General features: G+C 52.0%; 1 protein-coding gene and 1 long non-coding RNA gene across 10 annotated transcripts in view; one reads left to right on the top strand and one right to left on the bottom strand.

Annotated features, from left to right (window-relative positions):
* Window positions 1-2,042: 2,042 nt before the first annotated feature.
* Window positions 2,043-26,082, bottom strand: LOC122558589 (uncharacterized). The gene is made up of 3 exons (XR_015760003.1): window positions 25,945-26,082; window positions 9,892-10,220; window positions 2,043-2,167 (listed from the first exon to the last, which is right to left on the bottom strand). It is a non-coding gene; the product is annotated as an uncharacterized LOC122558589 (long non-coding RNA).
* cnot1 (CCR4-NOT transcription complex, subunit 1) overlaps window positions 25,953-27,090 on the top strand; it is a 159,070-nt gene continuing 157,932 nt past the window's right edge. For 7 of the 9 annotated variants that reach the window (XM_087996096.1, XM_087996095.1, XM_087996094.1 and 4 more), the window contains exon 1: window positions 26,147-26,514. In XM_087996096.1, the coding sequence (XP_087852222.1) occupies window positions 26,413-26,514 (102 nt within the window). In that variant the 5' untranslated portion in view covers window positions 26,147-26,412. Of the gene's footprint in view, window positions 26,515-27,090 lie in introns of all 9 variants that reach the window. The other 2 variants (XM_087996089.1, XM_087996088.1) reach the window with 2 other exon arrangements.

Genomic DNA, 27,090 nt, shown 5'->3' with positions numbered 1-27,090 from the left:
TTTATTGCATTTTGAGGAAGGGAATTCTAAAGTCTCTGAGAAAGGTAATTTTTCCTATTCTCTGTCTTAAATGGGTGAATCTTTATTTTTAAACAGTGACTACTAGTTCTAGACTCTCTCATCAAAAGAAACATCCCCTCCATATCCACACTGTCAGGATCCCTCAGGATCTTGTACGTTTTGATCAAATTACCTTTTATTCTTGCAAACTCCAGTGGCTACAAGCCTAGTTTGTCCAACCTTTCTTCATAATATAACCCATTTATTCCAGGTATTAGTCTAGGAAATCATCTCTGAATTGCCTCCAATATATTTGCATCTTTTCTTAAATAGGAAGAACAGTACTTTCCATAGTATTTACCAATGTCTTGTATAACTCCTTACTTTTGTATTGTGGGTGGCACGGTGGTTAGCACTGCTGCCTCACAGCGCCAGAGACCCGGGTTCAATTCTCGCCTCAGGCGACTGACTGTGTGGAGTTTGCACGTTCTCCCCGTGTCTGCATGGGTTTCCTCTGGGTGCTCCGGTTTCCTCCCACAGTCCAAAAATGTGCAGGTCATGTGAATTGGCCATGCTAAATTGCCCGTAGTGTTAGGTAAGGGGTAAATGTAGGGGTATGGGTGGGTCGCGCTTCGGCGGGGCGGTGTGGACTTGTTGGGCCGAAGGGCCTGTTTCCACACTGTAAGTAATCTAATCTAATACATAATAAAATTAACAATAATATTCTACTTAATTTCTTATTGAATTTCACAATTCACGCACTTAGACACCCAGATCCCTCTGCATCTCTCACCATTCAGATAACATGCCTGTTTTAATTCATGACAAAATGGACAATTTCACATTTTCCCACATTATGCTAGGGAAGGTGATGGTATAGCAGCATTATCACTATTAATCCATAGACTCAGGTAATGTTCTAAAACCTTGGATTCAAATCCTGCCACGGCAGATGGTGAAATTTGAATTCAATAAAGAATCTGGAATTCATAGTCAAATGATGACAATGAAACTATTGTCGATTGTCAGGGGAAAAACCCAACTGGTTCACTAATGTCCTTTAGGGGAGGAAATCTGCCATCCTCACCTAGTCTGACTTACATGTGACTCCAGACCCACAGCAATGTGGCTGACTTTTAACTGCCCTCTGAGCAATTATGGGATATCAATAAATACTGGCCTAGCCAGAGATGCCCACATTCCATAAATATTTTTTTTAAAAATTGCTAGAACTTTGCGCACTCATCTAATCTCTCCAAATCATCTGCAACCATCTTGAGTCTTCTTCACAAGAAAATTGATGAAATCTGGCATCTGTAATGCTAGGGATCTCAGGAAACTGGGATGGATCATCCACTTAGTACTTTTGGCTTTTCTGATAGGCCAATATTGAACACAAGTGCAAATACAGGAAACAGTATGCAAAAATCACCCACCCATTTCAGCAAACACCACCGCCTCTCCTGTGGCAGGGCATGTGGATACAGCACTGGACAGTTTAGTCAACTCAGGATTCGCAACTCCGTAGTGTAAGAAAGTTATCCTCAGTCTCAAGGGATGACTGAAGCTGAAGATTATAACAAGGTACAAGTAATCAAGCAGATTTTATAGGCTGTGTTGTGAAAATATAAGACAATTTAAGATATGCCCAATCTTTGTGTTAGGTGCCATTGATATTTTAAAATTGTGACCACCCATGCAAGCAGTTCAGTTTTATACTCAGCATATAACTTGATGTCAATTTTTCAAGGGATTTATAAAGCTTTAAAGACTGACTTACACAGAGACAACTATTCAAGTTTTTCAAGGGTGTAAGTTGCAAAGTGAATAAACTTAAAGCAATGGATGTAGTGTACAGATTTTTGAATTTTCAGAAGTTATTTAATAAGGTGCCATAGTAGATGTTGTTACTCATGATTAACTGGAGGTATTAGCAGGTCGTGGACTGGTCAACAGACTGAAAACACAGCAGGAATAAATGGGTCACTTTCAGGACAGCAAAGCATAACTCATGGAGTGTGAGGAGGATCAGTGCTTCAGACTCAGTTATTTGCAAACTTTATTTATAACTTAGATGAGGAGATCCAGTGTAATGCATCCAATTTGCTGATAATGCAAAGTTAAGTTCATAGAATGCTTTCAAGGCAGTTTCTTAGAGCAGCAGATACTGGAAACAAACAGAGAACAAATTATATTAGACTTGTTATTATGTAATGCAACAGAACTAATTATTAACCTCAGAGTAAAATAACCTCTCGTTGGTAGCAACACAATATGATTGCATTCTGAAACCGAGAAGACTAATATAGAAACAGAAAATAAGACATTAGTAGGCCATTTGACCTTTTGAGCCTGTTCCACCAGTCAATATGATCATGGATCAAACTGCTCAGTACCCATTTCCATTTTCGCATTCATACCCTTGAGCCCTTCAACTCTAAGAACTCTATCTGTCTCCTTTCTAAAAAACTTTTAATACTTCAGCCTCAACCATTTTCTGCAGCAGAGAATTCCACAGATTCACCACTCTCTGGGTGAAGATAGCTTTCCTCATTTTAGATATATTTAGTGGGGACCAGAGTAGGTTGATAACAACTTCTTGGTTGACAAAAAAGAACAAATTGATAGGTAAGATGAAGAAAAAGATTTTAAATCTCATTGATATTAATGGACGATGTGAATAGGCAAAACTGTAGCAGATGGAGTTCAATGTAAGCAAGTGTGAAATTATCCATTTTGGACCAAGAAAGGATAGATTGGATTAATTTCTAGTTTTTATGAAGTTAAATACAGCGGATGTCCAAAGAGACTGGGGGTTCAGACACATTGATCTTTAAAATGTCACAAACAAGTGCAGAAAATAATCAAAATGGTGGCTATTATATCTTGAGAATGGGAGTGCAAGGATGCAGATATTTTACAAAACCCTGGTTGGATCCCACTTGGGTACTGTGAGCAGATCTGGACAGACACCCTGGGAAGAATATTTTGGTCTTGGTGAGAGTGAACCATAGGTTTACAAAAGTATTTCCGGGATATTAAGTTAAAAATCACACAACACCAGGTTATAGTCCAACAGGTTTAATTGGAAGCACACTTGCTTTTTGCTATAAATTCTGTGTTACGATCAAGCCCTCCACAATCACCTGATGAAGGAGTGTCGCTCCGAAAGCTAGTGTTGGACTATAACCTGGTGTTGTGTGATCTTTAACTTTGTACACCCCAGTCCAACACCGGCATCTCCAAATCATACCTGGATATTAAAATAGTGATATTTCTATTCAGTTCCACTCCAGACTTTACCTCTCTGCCAGCCGAGCATGACTTCGTACTTTTCTCCCCAGTTACAGTTCTCCATTTTTATTTAAAAAATGTTTGGTTAGTGCTTGAAACATTTTTATGTAACAGAAAATGGTAGAAAATGGAGCAATGACTGTGTGAGTGAAGAATATAAGGTTAGTATTTCTCAGTAGCATAATTCATCTGAACTGAATGCTGACTGACTTGCTGTAGATTTCCAGTATTTTCTATATTTTTGTATCTGTTCTTTATGATCCATGTTAGTATAAAAATAAATACAATTGAAATAAAAGGCGAGTGCTGCTCCCTTACCAAACAATGCCAATAACAACTTTTTCATAACATTTGCTCGGTGTAGTATGACACTTCATATGAAGTGGCTTGAAATATTTTGCAACTTGATAGAGACACTATATTTTTAATATCAATTACAAAAAAGGAAACAACGTTTATTCTATCCAATCCCAATGTTAATGCTCACTGCAAATATAATTTTAACCTTATGACTCCATTCTATTCTCATATCCTTTTATTTCTCCATTTCCTTCAACCACTAAACTGTCAAACACAATGTTAAAACTAACAAACTCTTTTATTAGAATCCCTACAGCATGGAAACAGTCCCTTCTGCCCAACAAGCCCACTGAAGAATATCCCACCCAGACCCATTCCCCTACCTAATATATTATCCCTGACTAATGCACCTAACCTACACATTTCTGAACACCATGGGCAATTTAGCATGGCCAATTCACCTAACCTGCACATCTTTGGACTGTGGGAGGAAACCCACGCAGACACAGGGAGAACATGCAAACTCCACACAGACAGTCACCCAAGACTGGAATCGAACCCTGGCATTTAAGGCAGCAGTGCTAACCACTGAGCCACCATGCCGGCCTTCTTCAATCAAAAACTCAAGTAAAGCATTCCACAATGCCATGTAAAGGTTTCATCTACCCTGCATCTTAAACCGCAAGCATTTCCTGTTACTTCCAGGTCCTCTTGACCCAATCCCCTCAAGTCAGTAGGAACTGTCAACATCTATCTACCCTGTTCCTTTCCTTATCTATATTAAATCAACTCATGATTTCCTCCACTTTGAACAAAAAAGCAATAATTTTTGAAGTGTTACTTTGTTTTTACAGTAGATCAGATCCCCTACTGGGTACTGTCCTAATAGAATCTGGGTCGAGTGTGTGTTGCTGGAAAAGCACAGCAGGTCAGGCAGCATCCAAGGAGCAGGAAAATCAACGTTTCAGGCCGAAGCCCTTCATTAGGAAACTGATAGAATCTGCACTGTCTCTGCTATTGTTTCAATCCAGAACTGAACACAAGGTTAGAGTTGTTGTTCTATGGTCTTATATTCACTTACAATAATATTGTCCCATTATTGTATCAATTATGGTACTTCCTCACGCTCTATGTGATGATGAGAGGAAACTTCAGAAGGCAGCCATTTCGCCTATTCTGCTATTAAACCTAATCCTAATTTCCACTCTTGCTCTGTAGCCCTGTGGATTATGGAGCTTCAAATGCATTTCAAAGTGTCTTTTATATGCAAAAAGGATTACTGCTTCTACCACAAACAGTGGTTCTAGACTCCCATCACTCTCTGGGCAAGAAGATTTCTTTGTTCCCATCTATTCTTTCAAACCAACTGGTTTAAAACTGTGCCCCTTGTTACTGATCTTTCTGCTAACTGAAACAGGGTCTTCATATCCACTTGATCCAAGTTCATCAATTTAACATACCTCATTTAAATCTCAGCTATCTTTGTTTCAAAAGAATACAACTGCAACTATCTGATCCTTCCACATGGACTTTTTCTGTCAATAGCTATATATTCTTTACATCCTCTTGAATGTGAACACATCTTTTATGTAATATAGTGACCAGAATTATATACAATGCTTTAGATACAGGCTAACTGTATTTAATTCAGTTCCTCATATCATATATACTGTGCGCCTTCATAACCACATTATCTACCTCTCTTGCTGACTTCAGGGGTCTGTGGACAGGCACTGTTCCCTAACACTTCTCATTACTATTTCCTCTATTCTGCAGCAGGTCCAGATTTTCAACTGTACAACAAAACTCTGGTGCTGGCCCATGAACTGCCTAAATATGTTCATTCTTATCTTGGTTGTAGACAACTTGCTGTCCTGTTTGAAGCAGGGCTCCAGCAATGAACTGACCTCGGAGGCCTGGTGGTGAAGTGGATTCTCAGCAAAGTGACACCACCATTGCCATCCCCAGAAGGTATACCTTTTGAGGTCAAGCAGTCAGTCACTATTCAGGTCGGTGCTTTAAAGTATCTGAAGTTGTTTTGAACTAACCTTTATTCAATACTTGTAATCACTTTTAAATACTGCATTTCTTTCAAAAATTATAATCTTTTAAACACTTTTAAAAATCATTTTAAAATGCTTAAATACTTTAGCAATCTATGAATTGAAAACTTAGCACGCTTGTCTTAGGGGTTAACATACTGAGTGAATATCCAAAGCCAACCTACTGAATATCCAAAGTTTAAACAGGTTTCAAGAAGATTAATATTGATGTATGCGAACTAATGATACAGTCCTAGCCATGGCTAATTTGATTGAACTTGTTACAGAAACCGTTGGTTGAGATTGGATATAGATCCTACTTCTCCAAAAGCTGGCACAAATCCTATTTGTTGTCCTGACAGCTCATCGAATTATCCACATGGCCTTCAAATAAGTTTACTGGTGACAGGAGTTTTTATTTAGGATTGAGGAATTTTGAAATATATACTAATAAACCACTCCTTGCAAGTCAGGTTTAGTCAGTTACTCACCAAATGAAAAGATAATTATTTCTTGGATTTTCTTTGCTGAGGAGAAGTAGAATCAGAAAGGTTCATACAACTGAGTGATGCAACCAAATTGCAACGTCAGACAAGATCAGTTACTTTCATCTGACATTCTGACCCTCGCACCTGACAGGCATATCTGGCCTTTCTGTTGTATCTCCCATTATCTTCACCAGTGTACAGCTGAACTGCTCATAGTGCTTTTGCCTTGGCTCTGACTGTATTTCCCAAAGAAATCTTGGTACTCATTAGATTTCAAAACAGAATAGTAGATTGGAATTGGGATGCAAACACTATGTTCCTCGTCCTTCTTATCTGCCTGGCAGCCAGTCATTCCATCTCTGCCTTCACACTTTTAATAACATGGTAATCACCACTGACAAGCTTCCATGCAGACATCAGTCTCGCAAACATATTGCAGTGGTACCAGAAATCTTGTGGGTTTCTGATGGACTAAGATGGAGGACAAATGCAAACAATGAAAGAAATATGCAAAGTACGGAGCATTCCACCCACATACCTCTTCAAAATGATCTGCTCCACTTGTGGCAGGGTATGTGGATCCAGTGTTGGATTTAGTTTCCTCAGAACCCACAACTCCAGAGGGGAAAAAATTCATCCTTGGAACTTGGAACCTCCAAAAAAGAGAGCAGCTTTGTCTCCAGGAGTTCCCATAGTTTTAAGATGTGCATTTGACAGGACGTGGGCGCCCTGCCATGTTCTATTAATTGGTTCCCAATTTGTTTTTGAATTTACCCACTGCCTTAACTTAATGCAAATAGACAATGGCAACACTTGCAAATCCATCAGTGACCAGTTGTTCTGTGTTGCTAATCTTGATTTTAGTTGTGTGTGGGTTCACTGAATATTTCCTGCTACCTCCACGCATGTCTCCTCACTGTCCAGGGTTTTCTCTCCATCTCAGTTTAATGTTTAGCTTTTGTTTTAATCTTTTGACTGATAACTCAGGATGGTAGATGTAGTCTATATGGATTTAAGTAAGGCCTGTGATAATGTTTCACACGGTGGGCTACGCTAGAAGGTTAAATCTCATGGAATCCAGGGCAAGCTGGCAAATTGGATACACAATTGGCTTGATGGTAGGAGCAGAGGGTAATAGTGGAAGAATGCTTGTTGGACTGGAGGCCTGTGACTAGTTGACTGCCTCAGGGGTTGGTGCTGGGCCCATAACTATTTGTTATAGAACAGTACAGCACAGAACAGGCCCTTCAGCCCACGATATTGTGCCAACCATTGATCCTCATGTATGCACCCTCAAACTTCCATGACCATATGAATGTCCAGCAGTCTCTTAAATGTCCCCAATGACCTTGCTTCCACAACTGCTGCTGGCAACGCATTCCATGCTCTCACAACTGTCCCGCCTCTGACATCCCCTCGATACTTTTCTCCAACCAGCTTAAAACTATGACCCCTCATGTTAGCCATTTCTGCCCTGGGAACTATATCAATGATATGGATGGGAATGTGCAAGGCACGATTAGCCAGTTTGCTGATGACACTGAAATACGCATGGACAGTGAGGAAGGTTATCAGAAATTGCAGCAGGACTTCGATCAGCTGGGGAACTGGGCCAAGAAATGGCATATGAGTTTCATATACAATGAACTCAATGGACTAAGTTATAGGGAGAGGTTGGACAAGCTAGGACGGTTTTCTTTCGAGTGTCAGAGACTGAGGGGGGATCTTATAGAAGTGTATAAGATCATGAGAGGCACGGATAGGATGAATGCACTAGATCTTTTTTTCCCAGGGTTGGGGAATCAAGGACTAGAGGGACTTTAAGGTTATAGGGGGAAAGAATAAAAGGGAACCTGAGGGGCAACTTTTTTACACAGAGGGTGGTATGCATGTGGAATGAGCTGCCAGCAGAAGTGGTTGAGGTTGGTACATTAACAACATTTAAAAGGCGTTTGAACACATACATGGATAGGAAAGGATTAGAAGGATATGGGCCAAGTGCAGGGAAATGGGGTTAGCGTTAATGGACATTTTGGTCGGCATGGACTAGTTTGAGCCGAAGGGCCTGTCTCCATGCTGTAGGACTCAATGACTCTAACTTGATCTAGTTTAAGTTACTTTGCTGTTGAATTCATGTATCACTGGACATCGGAGTGCATCTAAGAAAACTTAACAAACAGTAAAATTCACAACGGATCTTGGAGGAACTGGGGAGATAGTGAGGAAAGAGATCAATCTGATCTGGTACAGTTGATAAAAGAAGTGAGTCAAACAGTCAGATCAGGCAGGGACAAAGCCGGGAGCAAGGCAGAACTGATAAATTACAAGTACATTAAGGACAAAAGGGTAACCAGGGAGAGAATAGGGGCCCCTCAAAGATCAGCAAGGTGGCCTTTGTGTGGAGCCGCAGGAGATGGGGAAGATACTAAATGAGTATTTTGCATATGTGTTTACTGTGGAGAAGGGCATGGAAGATATAGAATATCAGGAAATATATGGTGACATCGAGTTTTGAGAAGATTTGTAACTCAGGTTGAGGTTCTGGATGTAGGTTTGCTCGTTGAGCTGGAAGGTTTGTTTTCAGATGTTTCATCACTATACTAGGTAAGATCATCAGTGAGCCTCCAGATGAAACACCGTTGGCATGGCCCGCTTTCTATTTATGTGTTTAGGTTTCCTTGGGTTGGTGACGTCATTTCTTGTGGTGATGTCATTTTCTGTTCTTTATTTCAGGGGGTGGTAAATGGGATCAGGTCAATGTGTTTGTTGATACAGTTCCGGTTGGAAATGCCATGCTTCTAGGAATTCCCGTGTGTGTCTCTGACTCGCTTGTTCTAGGATGTATGTGTTGTCCCAGTCAAAGGGGTGTCCTTCCTCATCTGTATGTAAGGATACTAATGAGGTTGAGTCATGTCTTTTTGTGGCTAGTTGATGTTCATGTATCCTGGTGGCTAGTTTTCTGCCAGTTTGTCCAATGTAGTGTTTGTTACAGTTCTTGCATGGTATTTTGTAAATGACATCAGTTTTGTTTGTTGTCTGTATAGGGTCTTTCAAGTTCATTAGCTGCTGGTTTAATGGTTTTGTGGGCTACCACAATTCCTAGAAGGAATTCTTAGAAACATGTTTCCTTGAGTCGGGAATAATATCAGTATATCTGCAATTCCTTGGACTGAGAAGGACATTTACCACAATGTTTTGAGGAGAGATGGGGTCAGAGAGAAACAAAAGGTTGAGAAAGAGAGACAGTATGAAATAATGGTGCAGTTAGTGAAAGGTAATGGAGGTGCATGTTGTATAAAGTAGTAAAGGTCTGAAAGGGTTAGTACTGAAGCTTTTTATGTACTGTGTGCTATGATATTTTCATGTGGACTTAAGGGCAACTCAGGTTAGGATCTTGACAGAGTAAGACATAATTTCCAGGTTCCCTTCAATTTCAATGTAATCTGTAACTAGTTGCTCATGTGCAATAAACTATCTCTTGTTCAATAATGGACTCTCTTCTAGTTAGAGCAGGAAGTGAATTTCTTCTATACAGCGGGCCTGAGTAGATCCCAATCCTAAAGAAGGATTGTGGGAACAAATCTACATCATGGTGAGGTGCAGACTTGGCTTAGCTGCACATAGTACAATGGAAAAGGTAAAATAAATTAGAGAAATAGCATTAAAACAAAGACCAATCTACATTAGCAGTTAGGATTTGGTGAAGCAAGTCACTGTGAACAATTCAGTGCATTCTCTTTCTTGCTGTTTAACTGAAACTCAATCACCTTCATGGTATCTTTAAAACCGTTTTGTTGACCGTCCTACAACCTTTGACCAGTCGTGAGCTGGGAGTAGAAAGGCCATGTTGGACAAAAGCATTCTCCTGCAGTGGCCTTCTCATGTAGTTATCATATAAGAGTGTTGACTTCCTTGCTCCCTAGATGCCTGCTTCCTGGAGGCTGCTCATGTTTGTCTGGCATTATCCAGATTAGATCTTCCATCGGCAGCACTGAAGCTTCTGTTTCAAACTTTCCCAGGTGTCACTCAGATTTTGCAGCCTTTGGGGCATGGTGAGAAAACAACTGCTTTGTAGGCTGACTTCTATGCCCATCACCTAATAGGGAATTCAGAAGAAAAACTACTTTACGGAGAGTGGTGAAACATGGAACTTGCCACAACAGAAATTGGTTGAAGCAAATATATTGCACTAAAGCATATTGCAAGTGCCAGTCTCAAACCTCTTTATAGCTAATTACATAGTTTAGAAGTGGAGCCAATGTTGTAATGCAGAAAATACTGGTGTACGATAATAGACTGAAGATGGGAAGAGGCTCAAGTAGAGCTGGAATGGACTGTTTTGGTCATGTCTCCAGTGTAAAAATTAAATATTTAGCGGCAATTCAAAACACTGCAACCATTGCAGCCAAAAAAACAGTGCCATCTGCTCCAAATTCCCCATTGTTTTGTGATGATCTCACTTTATTCCCACTCTCTGCTGAAAAGTATTGGCAGAGACTGTTATTTTTGTACACCTGACTTAAACCACACCCAAGTTGTAAGTGCTGTATCACTTTTCTGTTCACAGCAATTAGCACATATTCAAAGAATCACTTACAGCTAAATGACAGTTAACTGCCATTGGGAAAAAACAGCTTCTGTTAAGTGTTAGCAAGTTTGCAATTTCTTTTTACAGTTTTTATCCAAGTCCTCAAAGTGTAGGTTGCTGGTCAATGCTTTTCCACGAGGGTTCTCCAGATAGACCATGGGTATGTCCAAATGCAAGTCACTGACATACAATGCCAAAGTTACTTGAGAGAACATGCCAGAATCCTCATCTCTACTACTTGTGTCATCATGTGTACTCCCATGTGTAGCATAGGTTGTCACAAGTGTGAGAAACAACAATGTTGTTTCATATTGTTACAACATGTCACTATGAATTTGGACTTTTAACACAATCAAAACTAATAACCCCAGGGAGTGTGTGGAGGAGGGGCTGTGTGGGGGTTAATCCCGGGAATAGAGTGGGGGAGGGGCTTGTGGGATTAGTCTCAGGGAGAGTGTGGGGGAGGGGCTGTGTGGGGGTTAATCCTGGGGAGAGTGTGGGGGGAGGGGCTGTGTGGCGTTAGTCTCAGGAAGAATGTGAGGGGAGGGTCTGTGTTAAGGTTAGTCTCAGGGAGAGAGTGGGGGAGAGGCGGGTGTGGGGTTAGTCTCCGGGAAAGTGTGGGGGGGGCAGTGTGGGGTTAGTCTCAGGGAGAGTGTGGGGAGGGGCTGTGTGGGGTTAGTCTCAGGGAAAGTGTGAGGGAGGGGCAGTGTGGGGTTAGTCTCAGGGAGAGTGGCTATGGGGGGGGGTTAATCCCGGGGAGAGTGTGGGGGAGGGGCTAAGTGCGGGTTAATCCCAGGGTAGGAGCTGTGTGGGTGTTAATCCCGGGGAAGGGGCAGTGTGGGGGGTTAATCCTGCAGTGGGGCTCTGTGAGGGTTAATCCCAGGGGAGGCGCTGTGTGGGGTTTAATCCCAGGGGGAGGGGCTGTGTGAGGGCTAATCCCAGGGGAGGGGCTGTGTGGGGGTGAATCCTGAGGGAGAAGCTGTGTAGAGGTTAATCCCGGGGGAGGTGCTGAGTGTGTGTTAATTGCAAGGGAGGGGCAGTGTGCGGGTTAATCCCAGGGAGGGGCTGGGTGGGGGATAATCCTGGGGGAAGGGTCTGTGTGGGGTTAACCCCAGGGGGAGGGGCTGTGTGGGGGTTAATCCCAGGGGAGGGGCTGTGTGGGGGTTAATCCCAAGCGGAGGTGCTGTTTGGGGGTTAATCCCAGGGTAGGGGCTGTGTGGGGGTTAATCCCAGGGAAGGGGCAGTGTGGGGGTTAATCCCGGGGAACGGCCAGTGTGAGGGTTAATCCCAGGGGTGGGGTTTAGTGGGGTTAATCCTGGTGGAGGGTTTGTGTTGGGATTAATCCAAGGGGGTGGGGAAGTGTGGGGATTAATCCCAGGGGGAGGGGCTGTGTGGCGGTTAATCCCAGAGGAAGGGGCTGTGCGTGTGTTAATCCCAGGGGAAGGGGCTGTGTGTGTGTGTTAATCCTGGGGGGGGGCTGTGTGAGGGTTAATCCCAGGGAGGGGCTGTGTGAGGGTTAATCCCAGGGAGGGGCTGTGTGGGAGTTAATCATGGGGGAGTGGCTGAGTATGTATTAATCCTGGGGGAGGAGCTGTGTGAGGGTTAATCCCTGGGGAGGGGCTGAGTATGTGTTAATTGCAAGGGAGGGGCAGTGTGTGGGTTAATCCTGGGGAGGGGCTGTGTAGGGGTTAATCCCAGGGGAGGAGCTGTGTGAAGGTTAACACCAGATGAGGGACTGTGTGGGGTTTAATTCCGGGAAGAGGGTTGGGGAGGGTCTGTGTGGGGGTAATCCCAGGGATGGTCTGTGTGGGGGTAAACCCGGGAGAGGGGCTGTGTGAGGGTTAATCACTGGGGGAGGTGCTGTGTGGGGGTAAATCCCTGGGAGTGGGGCTGTGTGGGGGTTAATCCTGAGGGGAGAGGCTGTGTGGGGGTTAATCCTGCAGTGGGGCTCTGTGAGGGTTAATCCCAGGGGAGGGGCTGTGTGGGGTTTAATCCCGGGGGAGGGGCTGTGTGAGGGCTAATCCCAGGGGAGGGGCTGTGTGGGAGTGAATCCTGAGGGAGAAGCTGTGTAGAGGTTAATCCCGGGGGAGGTGCTGAGTGTGTGTTAATTTCAAGGGAGGGGCAGTGTGTGGGTTAATCCCAGGGAGGGGCTGGGTGGGGGTTAATCCTGGGGGAAGGGTCTGTGTGGGATTAACCCCAGGGGGAGGGGCTGTGTGGGGGTTAATCCCAGGGGAGGGGCTGTGTGGGGGTTAATCCCAGGCGAAGGTGCTGTTTGGGGGTTAATCCCAGGGTAGGGGCTGTGTGGGGGTTAATCCCAGGGAAGGGCAGTGTGGGGGTTAATCCGGGGGAACGGCCAGTGTGAGGGTTAATCCCAGGAGTGGGGCTTAGTGGAGTTAATCCTGGGGGAGGGGTTGTGTTGGGATTAATCCCAGGGGGAGGGGCTGTGTGGGGTTAATCCTGGGGGAGGGGCTGCATGGGGGTTAATCCCGGGGGAGGGGCTGTGTGTGGGTTAATCCCGGGGGAGCGGCTGTTTGGGGGTTAATCCCAGGGTAGCGGCTGTGTGGGGGTTAATCCCGGGGAAGGGGCAGTGTGGGAGTTAATCACAGTGGAAGGGGCCTATGCGGGGGTTAATCACGGATGAGGGGTTGTCTGAGGGTTAATCCCGGGTGCGGGGCTGTGTGAGGGTTACTTCCAGGGGGAGGGGCTTTGTGGGGGTTAATCCCGGGAGAGGGGCTGTGTGGGGGTTAATCCCGGGGGAGGGGGGGGCTGTGTGGGGTTAATCCTGGGGCAAGGACTTGTGAGGGTTAATCCCAGGGGGAGAGGCTGAGGGTTAATCCCAGGGGGAGAGGCTGAGGGTTAATCCTGGGGGGAAGTGCTGTGTGAGGGTTAATCCCAGGGGGAGGGGCTATGTGAGGGTTAATTTCAGGGGGAGGGGCTGTGAGGGTTAATCCAGGGGGGAGGGGCTGTGTGAGGGTTAATCTGGGGGGGGAGTGGCTGTGTTGGGGTTAATCCCAGGGGAGGGGCTGAGTGTGTGTTAATCCCGGGAAAGAGGCTGTGAGGGTTAATCCCAAGGGGAGGGGCTGTGTGGGGGTTATCTTTGGGTGGAGGGGCTGTGTGGGGTTAGTCTCAGGGAGAGTGTGGAGCTAGTCGCAGGGAAGAGTGTGGGGGAGAGAGAATGTGCGGGGAAGGGTCTGTGTGGGGGTTAACCCCGGGGGGGAGTGGCTATGTGAGGGTTAATTCCGGGGGTAGGGGCTGTGTGGGGATGAATCCCAGGGGGAGGGACTGTGTGTGTTAATCCAGGGGGATGGGCCGTGTGGGGGTTAATCCCGGGGAAGGGGCTGTGTGAGGGTTATTTCTGGGGGACGGGCTGTGTTGGGGTTAATACCGGGGGGAGGGGATGAGTGTGTTAATCCCAGGGTGAGGGGCTGTGTGGGAGTTAATCCTGGGGGAGGGGCTGTGTGAGGGTTAATCCCAGGGGGAGGGGCTGAGTGTTAATGCCTGCGAGAGGGGCTGTGTGGGAGTTAATCCCGGGGAGACGGGCTGTGTGAGGGTTAATCCTGGGAGGAGGGGCTGTATGGGGGTTAATCCTGGGGAGAGTGCGGTTAGTCTCAGGGAGAGTGTGAGGGGAGGGTCTGTGCGGAGGTTAGTCTCAGGGAGAGTGTGGGGGGGGGAGTGGTTGTGTGGGGTTAGACTCAGGGAGAGTGTGGGGGGAGGGGCTGTGTGGAGCTAGTCGCAGGGAGAGTGTGAGGGGAGGGAGAGTGTGGGGGGGAGGGGCTGTGTGGGGTTAGTCTCAGGGAGAGTGTGGGGGAGTGGTCGTGTGGGATAAGTCTCAGAGTGTGGGGGAGGGGCTGTGTGGGGTTAGTCTCAGCGAGAGTGTGGGGGGGAGGGTCTGTGTGGGGGTTAATCCCAGGGAGAGTGTGGGGGATGGTTTGTGTGGGGTTAGTCTCAGGGTGAGTGTGGGGGAGGGGCTGTGTGGGGGTTAATCCTGGGGAGAGTGTGGGTGGAGAGGCTGGGTGGAGTTAGCCTCAGGCAGAATGTGGGGGAGGGGCCATGTGGGGTTAGTCTCAGGGAGAGTGTGGGGGGAGGGGCTGTGGTGGGGTTAGTCTCAGGGAGAGTGTGGGGGGAGGGGCTGTGGTGGGGTTAATCCCAGGGAGAGTGTGCGGGGGAGTGGCTGTGTGGGTTTAGTCTCAGGGAGAGTGTGGGGGGAAGGGGCTGTGTGGGGTTAGTCTCAGGGAGAGTGTGGGGGGAGGGGCTGTGGTGGGGTTAGTCTCAGGGAGAGTGTGGGGGGAGGGGCTGTGGTGGGGTTAATCCCAGGGAGAGTGTGCGGGGGAGTGGCTGTGTGGGTTTAGTCTCAGGGAGAGTGTGGGGGGAAGGGGCTGTGTGGGGTTAGTCTCAGGGAGAGTGTGCGGGGGAGTGGCTGTGTGGGGTTAACTTCAGGGAGAGTGTGGGGGGAGGGGCTGTGTGGGGCAAGTCTCAGGGAGAGTGTGGGGGGTAGGGTCTGTGTGGAGTTAGTCTCAGGGAGAGTGTGGGGTGGAGGGGCTGTATGGGATTAGTCTCAGGGAGAGTGTGAGGAGAGGGTCTGTGTGGAGGTTAGTCTCAGGGAGAGTATGGGGGAGGGGCGGTGTGTGGGTTAATCCCGGGAATAGAGTGGGGGAGGGGTGCTGTGTGGGTTAATCCCGGGGAGTGTGTGGGGAAGGGGCTGTGTGGGGTTAGTCTCAGGGAGAGTGTGGGGGAGAGGGGCTGTGGGGGGCTAATCCCAGGGAGAGTGTGGGGGAGGGGTCATGTGGGATTAGTCTCAGAGAGAGTGTGGGGGAGGGGCTGTGTGGGGTTGGTCTCAGAGAGGGTGTGGGCGGGAAGGGTCTGTGTGTGGATTACTCCCAGGGAGAGTGTGGGGGTGGGTTTGTGTGGGGTTTAGTCTCAGGGAGAGTGTGGGTGAGGGGCTATGTGGGGTTTAATCCTGGGGAGAGAGTGGGGGAGGGGCTGTGTGGGGTTAGTCTCAGACAGAGTGTGATGGGTGGGTCTGTGTGGAGGTTAGTCTCCGGGAGAGTGTGGGGAAGGGGCTGTTGGGGGTTAATCCCGGGACAGTGTGGGGGAGGGGCTGTGTTGGGGTTAATCCTGGGGAGTGTGTGGGGGAGGGGCTGTGTGGAGGTTAATCCTAGGGAGTGTGTGGAGGAGGGTTTGTGTGGGAGTTAATCTTGGGGAGTATGTGGGGGAGGGGCTGTGTGACAGTTAATCCCAGAGGAGGGGCTGTGTGGGGGTTAATCCTAGATGAGGAGTTGTGTGTGGTTTAATCCTGGGGGGAAGGGCTGTGTGAGGTTTAATCCGGGGGAAGAGCTGTGTGGGGTTTAATCCCGGGGGAGGAGCTGGGGTGGGGGTTAATCCTGGGGGAGGGACTTTGTGGGTTTAATCCTGGGGGGAGGGGCTATGTGAGGTTTAATCCGAGGGGAGGAGCTGTTTGGGGTTTAATCCCTGGGGAGGAGCTGTGTGGGGATCAATCTGGGGGGAGGGGCTGTGTGGTGTTAATCCCGGGGGGAGGGGCTGTGTGGTGTTAATCCCAGGCGGAGGTGCTGTTTGGGGGTTAATCCCAGGGTAGGGGCTGTGTGGGGGTTAATCCCGGGGAACAGCCAGTGTGAGGGTTAATCCCAGGGGAAGGGGCTGTATGGGGGTTAATCCCATGGGTGGGGTTTAGCGGGGTTAATCCTGGGGGAGGGGTTGTGTTGGGATTAATCCAAGAGGGAGGGGCTGTGTGGGGTTAATCCTGGGGGAGGGGCTGTTTGGGGGTTAATCCCAGGGTAGGAGCTGTGTGGGGGTTAATCCCGGGGAAGGGGCAGTGTGGGGGTTAATCACAGGGGAAGGGGCCTATGTGGGGGTTAATCCCGGATGAGGGGTTGTATGAGGGTTACTTCCAGGGGGAGGGGCTTTGTGGGGGTTAATCCCGGGGGAGGGGCTGTGTGGGGGTTAATCCCGGGGGAGGGGCTGTGTGGGGGTTAATCCCGGGGGAGGGGGGGGCTGTGTGGGGGTTAATCCGGGGGCAAGGACTGTGTGGGGGTTAATCCCGGGGGAGGGGGGGGCTGTGTGGGGGTTAATCCGGGGGCAAGGACTGTGTGAGGGTTAATCCCGGGGGGAGGAGCTGTGTGGAGGTTAATCCCGGGGGAGGGGCTGTATTAATCACAGGGGAAGGGCTGTGTGAGGGTTAATCCCGGGGGAAGGGCAGTGTGGGGGTTAATCCTGGGGGAGTGGCTGTGTGGGGGTTAATCCGGGGGGAGGGGCTATGTGGTTAATCCCGGGGAGGGGCTGTGTGGGTGTTAATCCCGGGGGGAGGGTCTGTGTAACCGTTAATCCCACAGGGAGGGGCTGTGTGAGGGTTAATCCCAGTGGCAAGGGATGTGTGGGTGATAAACCCGGGGGGAGGGGCTGTGTGTATTAATCCCTTGGGAAGTGGCTGTGTGTTAATCCTGGGGGCTGTGTGTGTTAATCCCAGGGGGAGGGACTGTGTGAGGGTTAATCCCAGGGGGAGGGGCTGTGTGGGGTTTAATCCTGGGAGGAGGAGCTGTGTGAGGGTTAATCCGAGGGGAGGGGCTGTGTGGGGGGGTTAATACCAGGGGGAGGGGATGTGTGAGGGTTAATCCCAGGGAGAGGGTCTGTGTGGGGGTTAATCCTGGGGAGGAGGGGTTGTATGTTAATCCCAGGGGGAGGGGCAGTGTGGGGGTTAATCCCAGGGAGAGGGGCTGTGTGAGTGTTAATCCCGGGGGGGGGGGCTGTGTGAGGATTAATTCTGGGGGGAGGGGCTGTGTGAGGATTAATTCTGGGGGAGGGGCTGTGCGGTGGTTAATCCCAGGGTGAGGGGCTGTGTGGGGGTTATTCCTGGGGGGAGGTGCTGTGTGTGGGGGGAGTTAAACCCGGGGGGAAGGGATGTGTGAGGGTTAATCCCAGGGTGAGGGGCTGTGTGTGTTAATCCTGGCAGAAGTGGCTGTCTGAGGGTTAATCCCGGGGGGAGGGGCTGTGTGGGGGTTAATCCTGGGGTGAGGGGCTGTGTGCGTTAATCCCGGGGGAGGGACTGTGTGGGGGTTAATCCCTGGGGGAGGGGCTGGGTTAATCCCGGGGAGAGGCGCTGTGTGGGGGTTTAATCCCGGAAGGAGCGGCTGTGTGGGGGTTAATCCCGGCGAGAGGAGCTGTGGATGTTTTAATCCCGGGGGGGACAGTGTGAAAGTTAATCCCGGGGAGAGGGGCTGCGTGAGGGTTAATCCCGGGGGGGAGGGGATGTGTGGGGGTTAATCCCGGGGGGGAGGGGCTGTGTGGGGTTAATGCCAGGTGAGGGACTGTGTGGGGGGGTTAATCCCGGGGTAGGGGCTGTGTGTGTTAATCCCGGGGGTGGGGCTGTGTGAGGGTAAATACAGGGGGGAGGGGGTTAATCCCCGGGGGGAGGTGCTGTGTTGGGGTTAATCCCGGGGGGAGGGTCTGTGTTGGGGGTTAATCCCAGGGTGAGGGGCTCTGTGAGGGTTAATCCCGGGGAGGGGGCTGTGTTAATCCCAGGGGTAGGGGCTGTGTGAGTGTTAATCCCGAGGGGAGGAGCAGTGTGGGGGTTGATCCTGGAGGGAGAAGCTGTGTGTGTTAATCCCGGGGGGAGGGCTGAGTGAGGGTTAATCCTGGGGGGGGGGGGCTGTGTGTTAATCCTGGGGGAGGAGCTGTGTTGGGGGTACTCCTGGGGGGAGGGGCTGTGTGGGAGTTAATCCCGGGGGACGGGCTGTGTGGGGTTAATCCCGGGGGTGGGGCTGTGTGTTAATCCCGGGGGAGGGGCTGTGCGTTAATGCTGCGGGGAGGGACTGTGTGGGGGTTAATCCTGGGGGGAGTGGCTGCGTGGGGGTTAATACCAGGGGTAGGGGCTGTGTGTTAATCCCAGGGGAGGGGCCGTGTGTTAATCCTGGGGGGGGCTGTGTGTTAATCCCGGGGGAGGAGCTGTGTTGGGGTTACTTCTAGGGGGAGGGGCTGTGTGAGGGTTAATCCGGGGGGAGGGTCTGTGTGGGGGTTAATCCTGGGGGGGAGGGCTGTGTTAATCCCAGGGGGAGGGGCTGTGTGGGGGTTAATCCCAGGGGGAGGAGCTGTGGAGGTTAATCCCTGGGGGAGGTGCTGTGAGTGTTAATCCCGGGGAGGGGCTGTGTGAGGGTTAATTCTGTGGGGAGGGGCTGTGTGAGGATTAATTCCGGGGGGAGGGGCTGTGTGTGGGTTAATCCCAGGTGAGAGGCTGTGTGGGGGTTATTCCTGGGGGGAGGTGCTGTGTGGGGGGGGGGTTAAACCCGGGGTGAGGGGACGTGTGATGGTTAATCCCGGAGAGAGGGTCTGTGTAGGGGTTAATCTCGGGGGAGAGGGGCTGTGTGGGGGTTAATCCCAGGGTGAGGGGCTGTGTGTGTTAATCCTGGCGGAAGGGGCTGTGTGAGGGTTAATCCGGGGGGAGGAGCTGTGTGGGGGTTAATCCCAGGGGGAGGGGCTGCCTGAGGGGTAATCCGGGGGGAGGGGCTGTGTGGGGGTTAATCCCGTGGTGAGGGGCTGTGTGTGTTAATCCCGGGGGAGGGACTGTGTGGGGGTTAATCCCTGGGGGAGGGGCTGTGTTAATCCCTGGGGGAGGGGCTGTGTGGGGGTTAATCCCAGGGGTGAGGCTGTGTGGGAGGGTTAATCTCGGGGGGAGGGGCTGTTTGTTAATCCCGGGGAGAGGCTGTGTAGCGGTTAATCTGGGGGGAGGGGCTGTGTGTGTTAATCCCGGGGGAGGAGCTGTGGGTGTTTTAATCCTGGGGTGGACTGTGTGAGAGTTAATCCCGGGGAGAGGGACTGTGTGAGGGTTAATCCTGGGTGAGGGGCTGTGTGGGGGTTAATCCCGGGGGGAGGGTCTGTGTGGGTGGGTTAATCACGGGGGAGGGTCTGTGTGTGTTAATCCCGGGGGAGCGGCTGTGTGAGGGTAAATACCGTGGGGAGGGGCTGTGTGGGGGTTAATTCCGGGGGAGGGGCTGTTTGTGTTAATCCCGGGTGGAGGGGCTGTGTAGGGGTTAATCCCGGGGGGAGGGTCTGTGTTGGGGGTTAATTCCGGGGGGAGGGGCTGTGTGAGGATTAATCCCGGGGAGGGGGCTGTGTTAATCCCGGGGGGAGGGTCAGTGTGGGTGTTGATCCTGGGGGGACAGGCTGTGTGTGTTAATCCCGGGGGGAGGGGCTGTGTGAGGGTTAATCCCGGGGGGAGCGGCTGGGTGGAGGTTAATCCTGGGGGGAGTGTCTGTGTGGGTGTTAATTCCGGGGGGAGGGGCTGTGTGGGGTTAGTCCCGGGGGAGGGGCTGTGTGTGTTCATCCCAGGGGAGATGCTGCGTGGGCGTTAATCCTGGGGGATGGGCTCTGTGTGTGTTAATTCCAGGGGATGGGCTGTGTGGGGGTTAATCCAGGGGGGAGGGGCTGTGTGTTAATCCAGGAGGAGGGGCTGTGTGTTAATGCTGGAGGGAGGGACTGTGTGGGTGTTAATACCAGGGGGAGAGGATGTGTGTTAATCCCGGGGGAGGAGCTGTGTTGGGGTTACTCCCGGGGGGGAGGGGCTGTGTGTGTTAATCCACGGTAGGGGCTGTGTCGGGGTCGATCCCGGGTGTGGGGCTGTGTGGGGGTTAATCCCAGGGGAGGGGCTGTGTGTTAATCCCAGGGGAGGGGCTGTGTGGGGGTTAATCCTGGGGGGGAAGGGCTGTGTGGGGGTTAAACCCAGGGGAGGGTCTGTGTGTTAATCCTGGGGGAGGGGCCATGTGTTAATCCCGGGGGGAGGGGCTGTGTGTTAATCCCGGGCGCGGAGCTGTGTTGGGGTTACTCCCGGGGGGAGGGTCTGTGTGGGGGTTAGTCCCGGGGGGAGGGGCTGTGTGTGTTATTCCCGGGGTGAGGCGCTGTGTGGGGGTTAATCCCGGGGGAGGGGCTGTGTATGGATTAATCACAGGGGGAGGGGCTGTGTGTGGGTTAATCCCGGGGGGAGGGGCTGTGTGTGTTAATCCCGGGGGAGAGGGGCTGTGTGTTAATGCTGGGGGGAGAGGCTGTGTGGGGGTTTATCCTGGGGGGAGGGGCTATGTGGGGGTTAATCCCAGGGGGAGGGGCTGTGTGTTAATCCCAGGGGAGGAGCTGAGTGCGGGTTACTCCCGGGGGGAGGGGCTGTGTGTTAATCCCGGGGGGAGGGTCTGTGTTGGGGTTAATCCTGGGGGCAGGGGCTGTGTGGGGGTTAATCCTGGGGGGAGGGTCTGTATGGGGCTTAATCCCGGGGGAGGGGCTGTGTGGGGGTTAATCCCAGGGGAGGGGCTGTGTGGCAGTTAAACATAGGGGGAGGGGCTGTGTGAGGATTAATCCCGGGGGAGGGGCTGGGTGGGGGTTAATCCCAGGGGAGGGGCTGTGTGTTAACCCCGGGTGAGGGGCTTTGTGTTAATCCCGGGCGCGGAGCTGTGTTGGGGTTACTCACGGGGGAGGGGCTGTGTGGGGGTTAATCCCGGGGGGAGGGGCTGTGTGGGGGTTAATCCAGTGGGGAGGGATTGTGTGTGGGTTAATCCGGGGGGAGAGGCTGTGTGGGGGTTAATACTGGGGGGAGGGGCTGTGTGTGTTAATCCCAGGGGGTGGGGCTGTGTGTTAATGCTGGGGGGAGGGGCTGTGTGGGGGTTAATCCTGGGGGGAGGGGCTGAGTGGGGGTTAATCTCAGGGGGAGGGGCTGTGTGTTAATCCCGGGGGGGAGGGGCTGTGTGGGGGTTAATCCCGGGATGAGGGGCTGTGTGTGTTTATCCCTGGGGGAGGGGCTGTGTGAGGGGGTTAATCCCGGGGAAGGGGCTGTGTTTGTTAATCCTGGGGGAGGGGCTGCGTGAGGGTAAATCCCGGGGGGAGGGGCTGTGTGGGGGTTAATTCCAGGGGAGGGGCTGTGTGTGTTTTAATCCCGGGGGGAGGGGCTGCGTGAGGGTAAATCCCGGGGGGAGGGGCTGTGTGGGGGTTAATTCTGGGGGGGGGGGCTGTGTGGGGGTTAATTCTGGGGGGGGGGCTGTGTGTGGGTTAATCCCAGGGGGAGGGGCTGTGTGGAGGATAATCCCTGGTGAGGGGCTGTGTGGGGGTTAATCCCGGGGGAGGGGCTGTGTGTGTTAATACCGGGGTGAGGGGCTGTGTGTGTGTTAATCCCGGGGTGAGGGGCTGTGTGGGTGTTACTCCAGAGGGGAGCGGTTGTGTGTTAATCCCGGGGAGAGGGGCTGTGTGGGGGTTAATCCCAGGGGGAAGGGCTGTGTTAATCTGGGGGGAGGGGCTGTGTGGGGGTTATTCCCGGGGGAGGGGCTGTGTGGGGGTTAATCCCGGGGGAGGGGCTGTGTGTGGGTTAATCCCAGGGGAGGGGCTGTGTGTTAATCCCGGGGGAGGAGCTGTGTGGAGGTTACTCCCGGGGGGAGGGGTTGTGTGTTAATCCCGGGGGGAGGGTCTGTGTGGGGGTTAATCCCGGGGGCAGGGGCTGTGTGTGGGTTAATCCCGGGGGGGGGGGGCTGTGTGTGTTAATCCTGGGGGGAGGGGCTGTGTGTTAATACTGGGGGGGAGGGGCTGTGTGGGGGTTAATCCAGGGGGGAGGGGCTGTGTGGGGCTTAATCTCAGGGGGAGGGGCTGTGTGTTAATCCCGGGGGAGGGGATGTGTGTTAATCCTCGGGGTGGGGATGTGTGTTAATCCCGGGGGAGGAGCTGTGTGGGGGTTAGTCCCGGGGGGAGGAGCTGTGTGTTATTCCCGGGGGTAGGGGCTGTGTGGGGGTTAATCCCGGGGGGAGGGTCTGTGTGGCGGTTAACCCCGGGGGCAGGGGCTGTGTGGGGTTAATCCCGGGGGGAGGGTCTGTATGGGGGTTAATCCCGGGGGAGGGGCTGTGTGGGGTTTAAACACGGGGGGAGGGGCTGTGTGGGGGTTAATCCCGGGGGGGAGGGGCTGTGTGGGGGTTAATCCTGGGGGGAGGGGCTGTGTGGGGGTTAATCCCGGGGGAGGGGCTGTATGGGGGATAATCCCGGGGAGTGGCTGTGTGGGGGTTAATCCCAGGGGGAGGAGCTGTGGTGGGGTTAATCCGGGGGGAGGGGCTGGGTGGGGATTAACCCTGGTGGAGGGGCTGTGGGGGGGTTAATCGCGGGGGGGAGGGGCTGTGTGGGGGTTAACCCAGGGTGAGAGGCTGTGTGTGTTTATCCCTGGGGGAGGGGCTGTGTGGGGGTAAATCCTGGGTGTGGGACTGTGTTGGAGGGGTTAATCCCGGGGGAGGGGCTGTGTGTGTTAATCCCATGGGAGGGGCTGTGTGAGGGGGTTAATCCTGGGGGAGGGGCTGTGTGTGTTAATCCCGGGGGAGGAGCTGCATGAGGGTAAATCCTGGGGGGAGGGGCTGTGTGGGGGTTAATTCTGGGGAAGGGGCTGTGTGTTAATCCCAGGGGTAGGGGCTGTGTGTGGGTTAATCCCAGGGGGAGGGGCTGTGTGGGGGTTAATCCCTGGTGAGGGGCTGTGTGGGGGTTAATTCCGGGGGAGGGCTGTGTGTGGGTTAATCCCGGGGGGAGGGGCTGTGTGGGGGTTAATCTCTAGCGAGGGGCTGTGTGGGGGTTAATCCTGGGGGAGGGGCTGTGTGTGTTAATCCCGGGGTGAGGGGCTGTGTGTGTGTTAATCCCGGGGGGAGGGTCTGTGTGGGTGTTAATCCTGGGGGAGGGTCTGTGTGAGGGTTAATCCCAGGGAGAGGAGCTGTGTGTGTGTTAATCCAGGGGGAGGGGCTGTGTGGGGGTTAATCCGGGGGAGGGGCTGTGTGGGGGTTATTCCCAGGGGAGGGGCTGTGTGGGGGTGATTCCCAGGGGAGGGGCTGTGTGGGGGTGAATCCCGGGGGTGTCTGTGTGTGGGTTAATCCCGGGGGGAGGGTCTGTGTAGGGGTTATTCCGGGGGGAGGGGCTGTGTGTGTGTTAATCCCGGGGTGAGGGGCTGTGTGGGGGTTACTCCGGGGGTGGGGCTGTGTGTTAATCCCGGGGGGAGGGTCTGTGTGGGTGTTAATCCCGGGGGGAGGGTCTGTGTGGGTGTTAATCCTGGGGGAGGGTCTGTGTGAGGGTTAATCCCAGGGAGAGGAGCTGTGTGTGTGTTAATCCAGGGGGAGGGGCTGTGTGGGGGTTAATCCGGGGGAGGGGCTGTGTGGGGGTTATTCCCGGGGGAGGGGCTGTGTGGGGGTGAATCCCGGGGGTGTCTGTGTGTGGGTTAATCCCGGGGGGAGGGTCTGTGTAGGGGTTATTCCGGGGGGAGTGGCTGTGTGGGGGTTAATCCCGGGGGGAGGGTCTGTGTGGGGGTTATTCCCAGGGGGAGGTGCTGTGTGTGGTGGGGGTTAATCCCGGTGGGAGGGGCTGTGTGGGGGTTAATCCCGGGGGAGGGGCTGTGTGGGGCTTATTCCCGGGGGGAGGGTCAGTGTGTGGGTTAATCCCGGGGGAGGGGCTGTGTGGGGGTTAATCCCAGGGGAGGGGCTGTGTGGGGGTTAATCCCGGGGGGAGGGGATGTGTGTTAATCCCGGGGGAGGGGCTGTGTGGGGGTTAATCCCGGAGGGGAGGGTCTGTGTGGGGGTTAATCCCAGAGGAGGGGCTGTGTGTGTTAATCCCGGGGAAGGGCTGTTTGGGGGTTAATCCCGGGGGGAGGGGCTGTGTGGGGGTTAATCCCGGGGGAGGTAGAGGGGTGGTGGTGTAGACTCTGATGGTGTTGACCTCCTCCTGTGAACAAATTGCTCCTGTCTCCCTCACGCGCCGAGTATCTGATAATTATTAAAGTAAAAACCTACCCTACAACCCGGCTTTAGGTTCGGAATATTCTGCTTGAACTAAAGTCGTCTCTTAAAACAGAGCATCGATCCGTTTCAAGGAAAAGTAGAGTTATTTCGCGTGTTAGTGAAACTAAAAATACATTGATCGGAAGGCGAAGACCGTTGGGCTGTACCAACTCTGGGCGGGTAGAGGGGTAATTGTTTTCCCGGTGGTCGGGACCGAGGAACGTTTCGGATTGGTTGTGGGCTGGTCCCGGCAACCAAGGGCGGGGTTTGTTGATGACCCCGAGTGTAGGGGGCGTATCCACCATCGAGCACGCTGCGGGCGAGGTTTGTTATCGCCCCGGGCGACCTGAGGGCGTGGTTTCCGTGCGCGCAAGGCAAGGGCGGCGCTTTATGATTGGCTTGAGGAGGCGGGGTCTTCTGGCAAGGAGGCGGGAAGGGACGAGCGTCTGGTGATTGGCGTGCCAGGCCCGGAAGTCGGGGATTGGCGCTGGCCGGTGTAGGCGGGATTTGTGAATGGCGGGTTGGGGGTTGCATGGCCTCCGATTGGCGCATTGTGGCGGGTATTTGGCGGGTGAGAGGCGGGACGTGTGATTGGCCACGGCTTGGTGAGGGCCGGGTATATGATTGGCGGGTACGGCCCGAGTCTGCGATTGGTCGTGACGGAGCTTTGTGCTCGTCAGGAGGGAGACCGTCTTTCTCTCGAACTGTGTCAGAGAGGGGCCATGGATGGATTTCGAGGGCGGGTTGAACATGACTTATTTTTTTATAAGAAAAGCTACAATTAAAGAAATAAAATAACACAATTTTTGAACACAGACCCGCAATCTTCTTTGCCTTGAACCCGCTCACCGGAAACCCTCAACTTTACCCCCCATTTTATCAAATAAGTCCGAGCAGTCTCGCTCTCGCCCCATTGCTTTCCTTCTGGTATCGGTTCTTCTTTTCCCCCTCAAAATAAAAGCGAGGCACAAACTGAAGCGCAAAGGCTTAAAATTTTCTCCTCCGGCGGGAAATAGAGACACGACGGCGAAAAGTTTCCTTGAGGAATATTCCCTCCCCTCCCTCCACCGGCCGGTGGTTATAGTGTTTTCTTTCTCACTTTGGGAGAGGGGGGGAGGGGGTGGGTTGACGGTGTTTCCAAGATGGCGCAGTGAGCGAGGCCAACCGCCGCCATTTGTAGCCGCTCGCACCGAGCCCGCCAGCGAGAAGTCGAGAGAGAGAGAGAGCGAGCAACCCCCACCGCCCCTCACCTCACACACAAATCCCCGGCCCAGCAGGCCCAGGCCTACTCCGCACTCCCTCCCTCCTTTCCCTTCCCCCCACCCCTTTCCCTTATTCCCCACCACCCAACCCCTCCCTCCCTCCCTCCCTACTCCCCTCCCTCAGGCCGCTAATTTCTCCCCCCCCTCCCCAATCCTCCCCGCACACCCTCAGCCTTCCCTCTGTGTTAACCCTACCGGCAGAGCAGCGCCATGTTCAGGCTACACGCAGCAGCAGGAGGAGGAGGAGGAGGAGGAAGAAGAGCGACAGCGGGTGAAAAGTGAGCGAGCGGCCCGCCGGGGCGAACGGACCGAACTGAGATCGAGGAAGAGAGAGAGAGAGAGAGTGAGTGTGTGACTGACGGGGCCAAAGTCTGAAAAGGAAGCGGAGCGGACACTTTGTGGAGTGACCATTGGAGCGGCGGACTTTCCCGTGAGAACACTTAGAAGGAGCTCTCTTCCTCCCCAATCCCCCCTCCCCCCTCCGAACCCCCTCAATTCCCTCCCTCTTCCATCGTTGTATATTTAAAGAGAGAGAGAGAGAGGGACCGAGACAGACAGAAAGGAAAGGCGCTGAAGAGAAGAGATAAATTTTTCTTTTTCCAGTAAAAGAAAGGGGAATAATGACCATTTCCCGCTTTCCTCAGCTGACCGCCCCGACCAGCAATGAATCTTGACTCGTTATCGCTGGCCTTGTCTCAAATCAGCTACCTTGTGGACAACCTGACCAAGAAGAATTACAAATCCAGCCAGCAGGAGATCTCTCATGTGAGTTTGCCGAGAAACAAGTCCCGCATACCATGTACTAGAGGCCCCGGGAGCCTGAGGCCTGCTCCGTTTCACCCAGAAAGCGAAAGTGTATATATGTGTGTGTGTGAGAGAGATACAGGGGGAAACTGATGTAACTTAATTTTTATTCGAAAAAGAACGCCTCGTTTTGTAAGGGCAACTTCACAAACTGATTATTCTCTCTTTTTAGTTATAAAGCATTAAATACTTGTAACAATAAGAAAGTAGAGAGGCAAATACCCACTCACATGGTGAAGTCTAGGCCTACCAAAAAGTTAATGGTCAGACATTGCACTTAAAATCATTTAGACTGTAAGGATAGTAAAGCTCCCATGAATATTAGTTGCCGAAGCAGATGGACAGAAAGTTTTTTTTCACGTTTGGGAAACTTTACGCTTTGTATAAACTGCTCAGCTCGGTGCTAGTTACTAACACATTCAGGAGTGAGGCCTAGTAAAGGGGGACAGCAAAAGTGGGGGAAGGGACCGAAAAGAAGTGTCTATATTGTGTGTAGACTACTATTTGAAAGTAATTCATTTAAGCAAACGTTGTGCT

The sequence above is a fragment of the Chiloscyllium plagiosum genome, unplaced genomic scaffold (assembly GCF_037043375.1).
Source record: "Chiloscyllium plagiosum isolate Xiang-an unplaced genomic scaffold, Cpla_swu_hap1 HiC_scaffold_17, whole genome shotgun sequence".
Classification (NCBI taxonomy): domain Eukaryota; kingdom Metazoa; phylum Chordata; class Chondrichthyes; order Orectolobiformes; family Hemiscylliidae; genus Chiloscyllium; species Chiloscyllium plagiosum.
The sequence above is the reverse complement of the archived record's forward strand: the minus strand, read 5'-3'. Positions and strand labels throughout refer to the sequence as shown.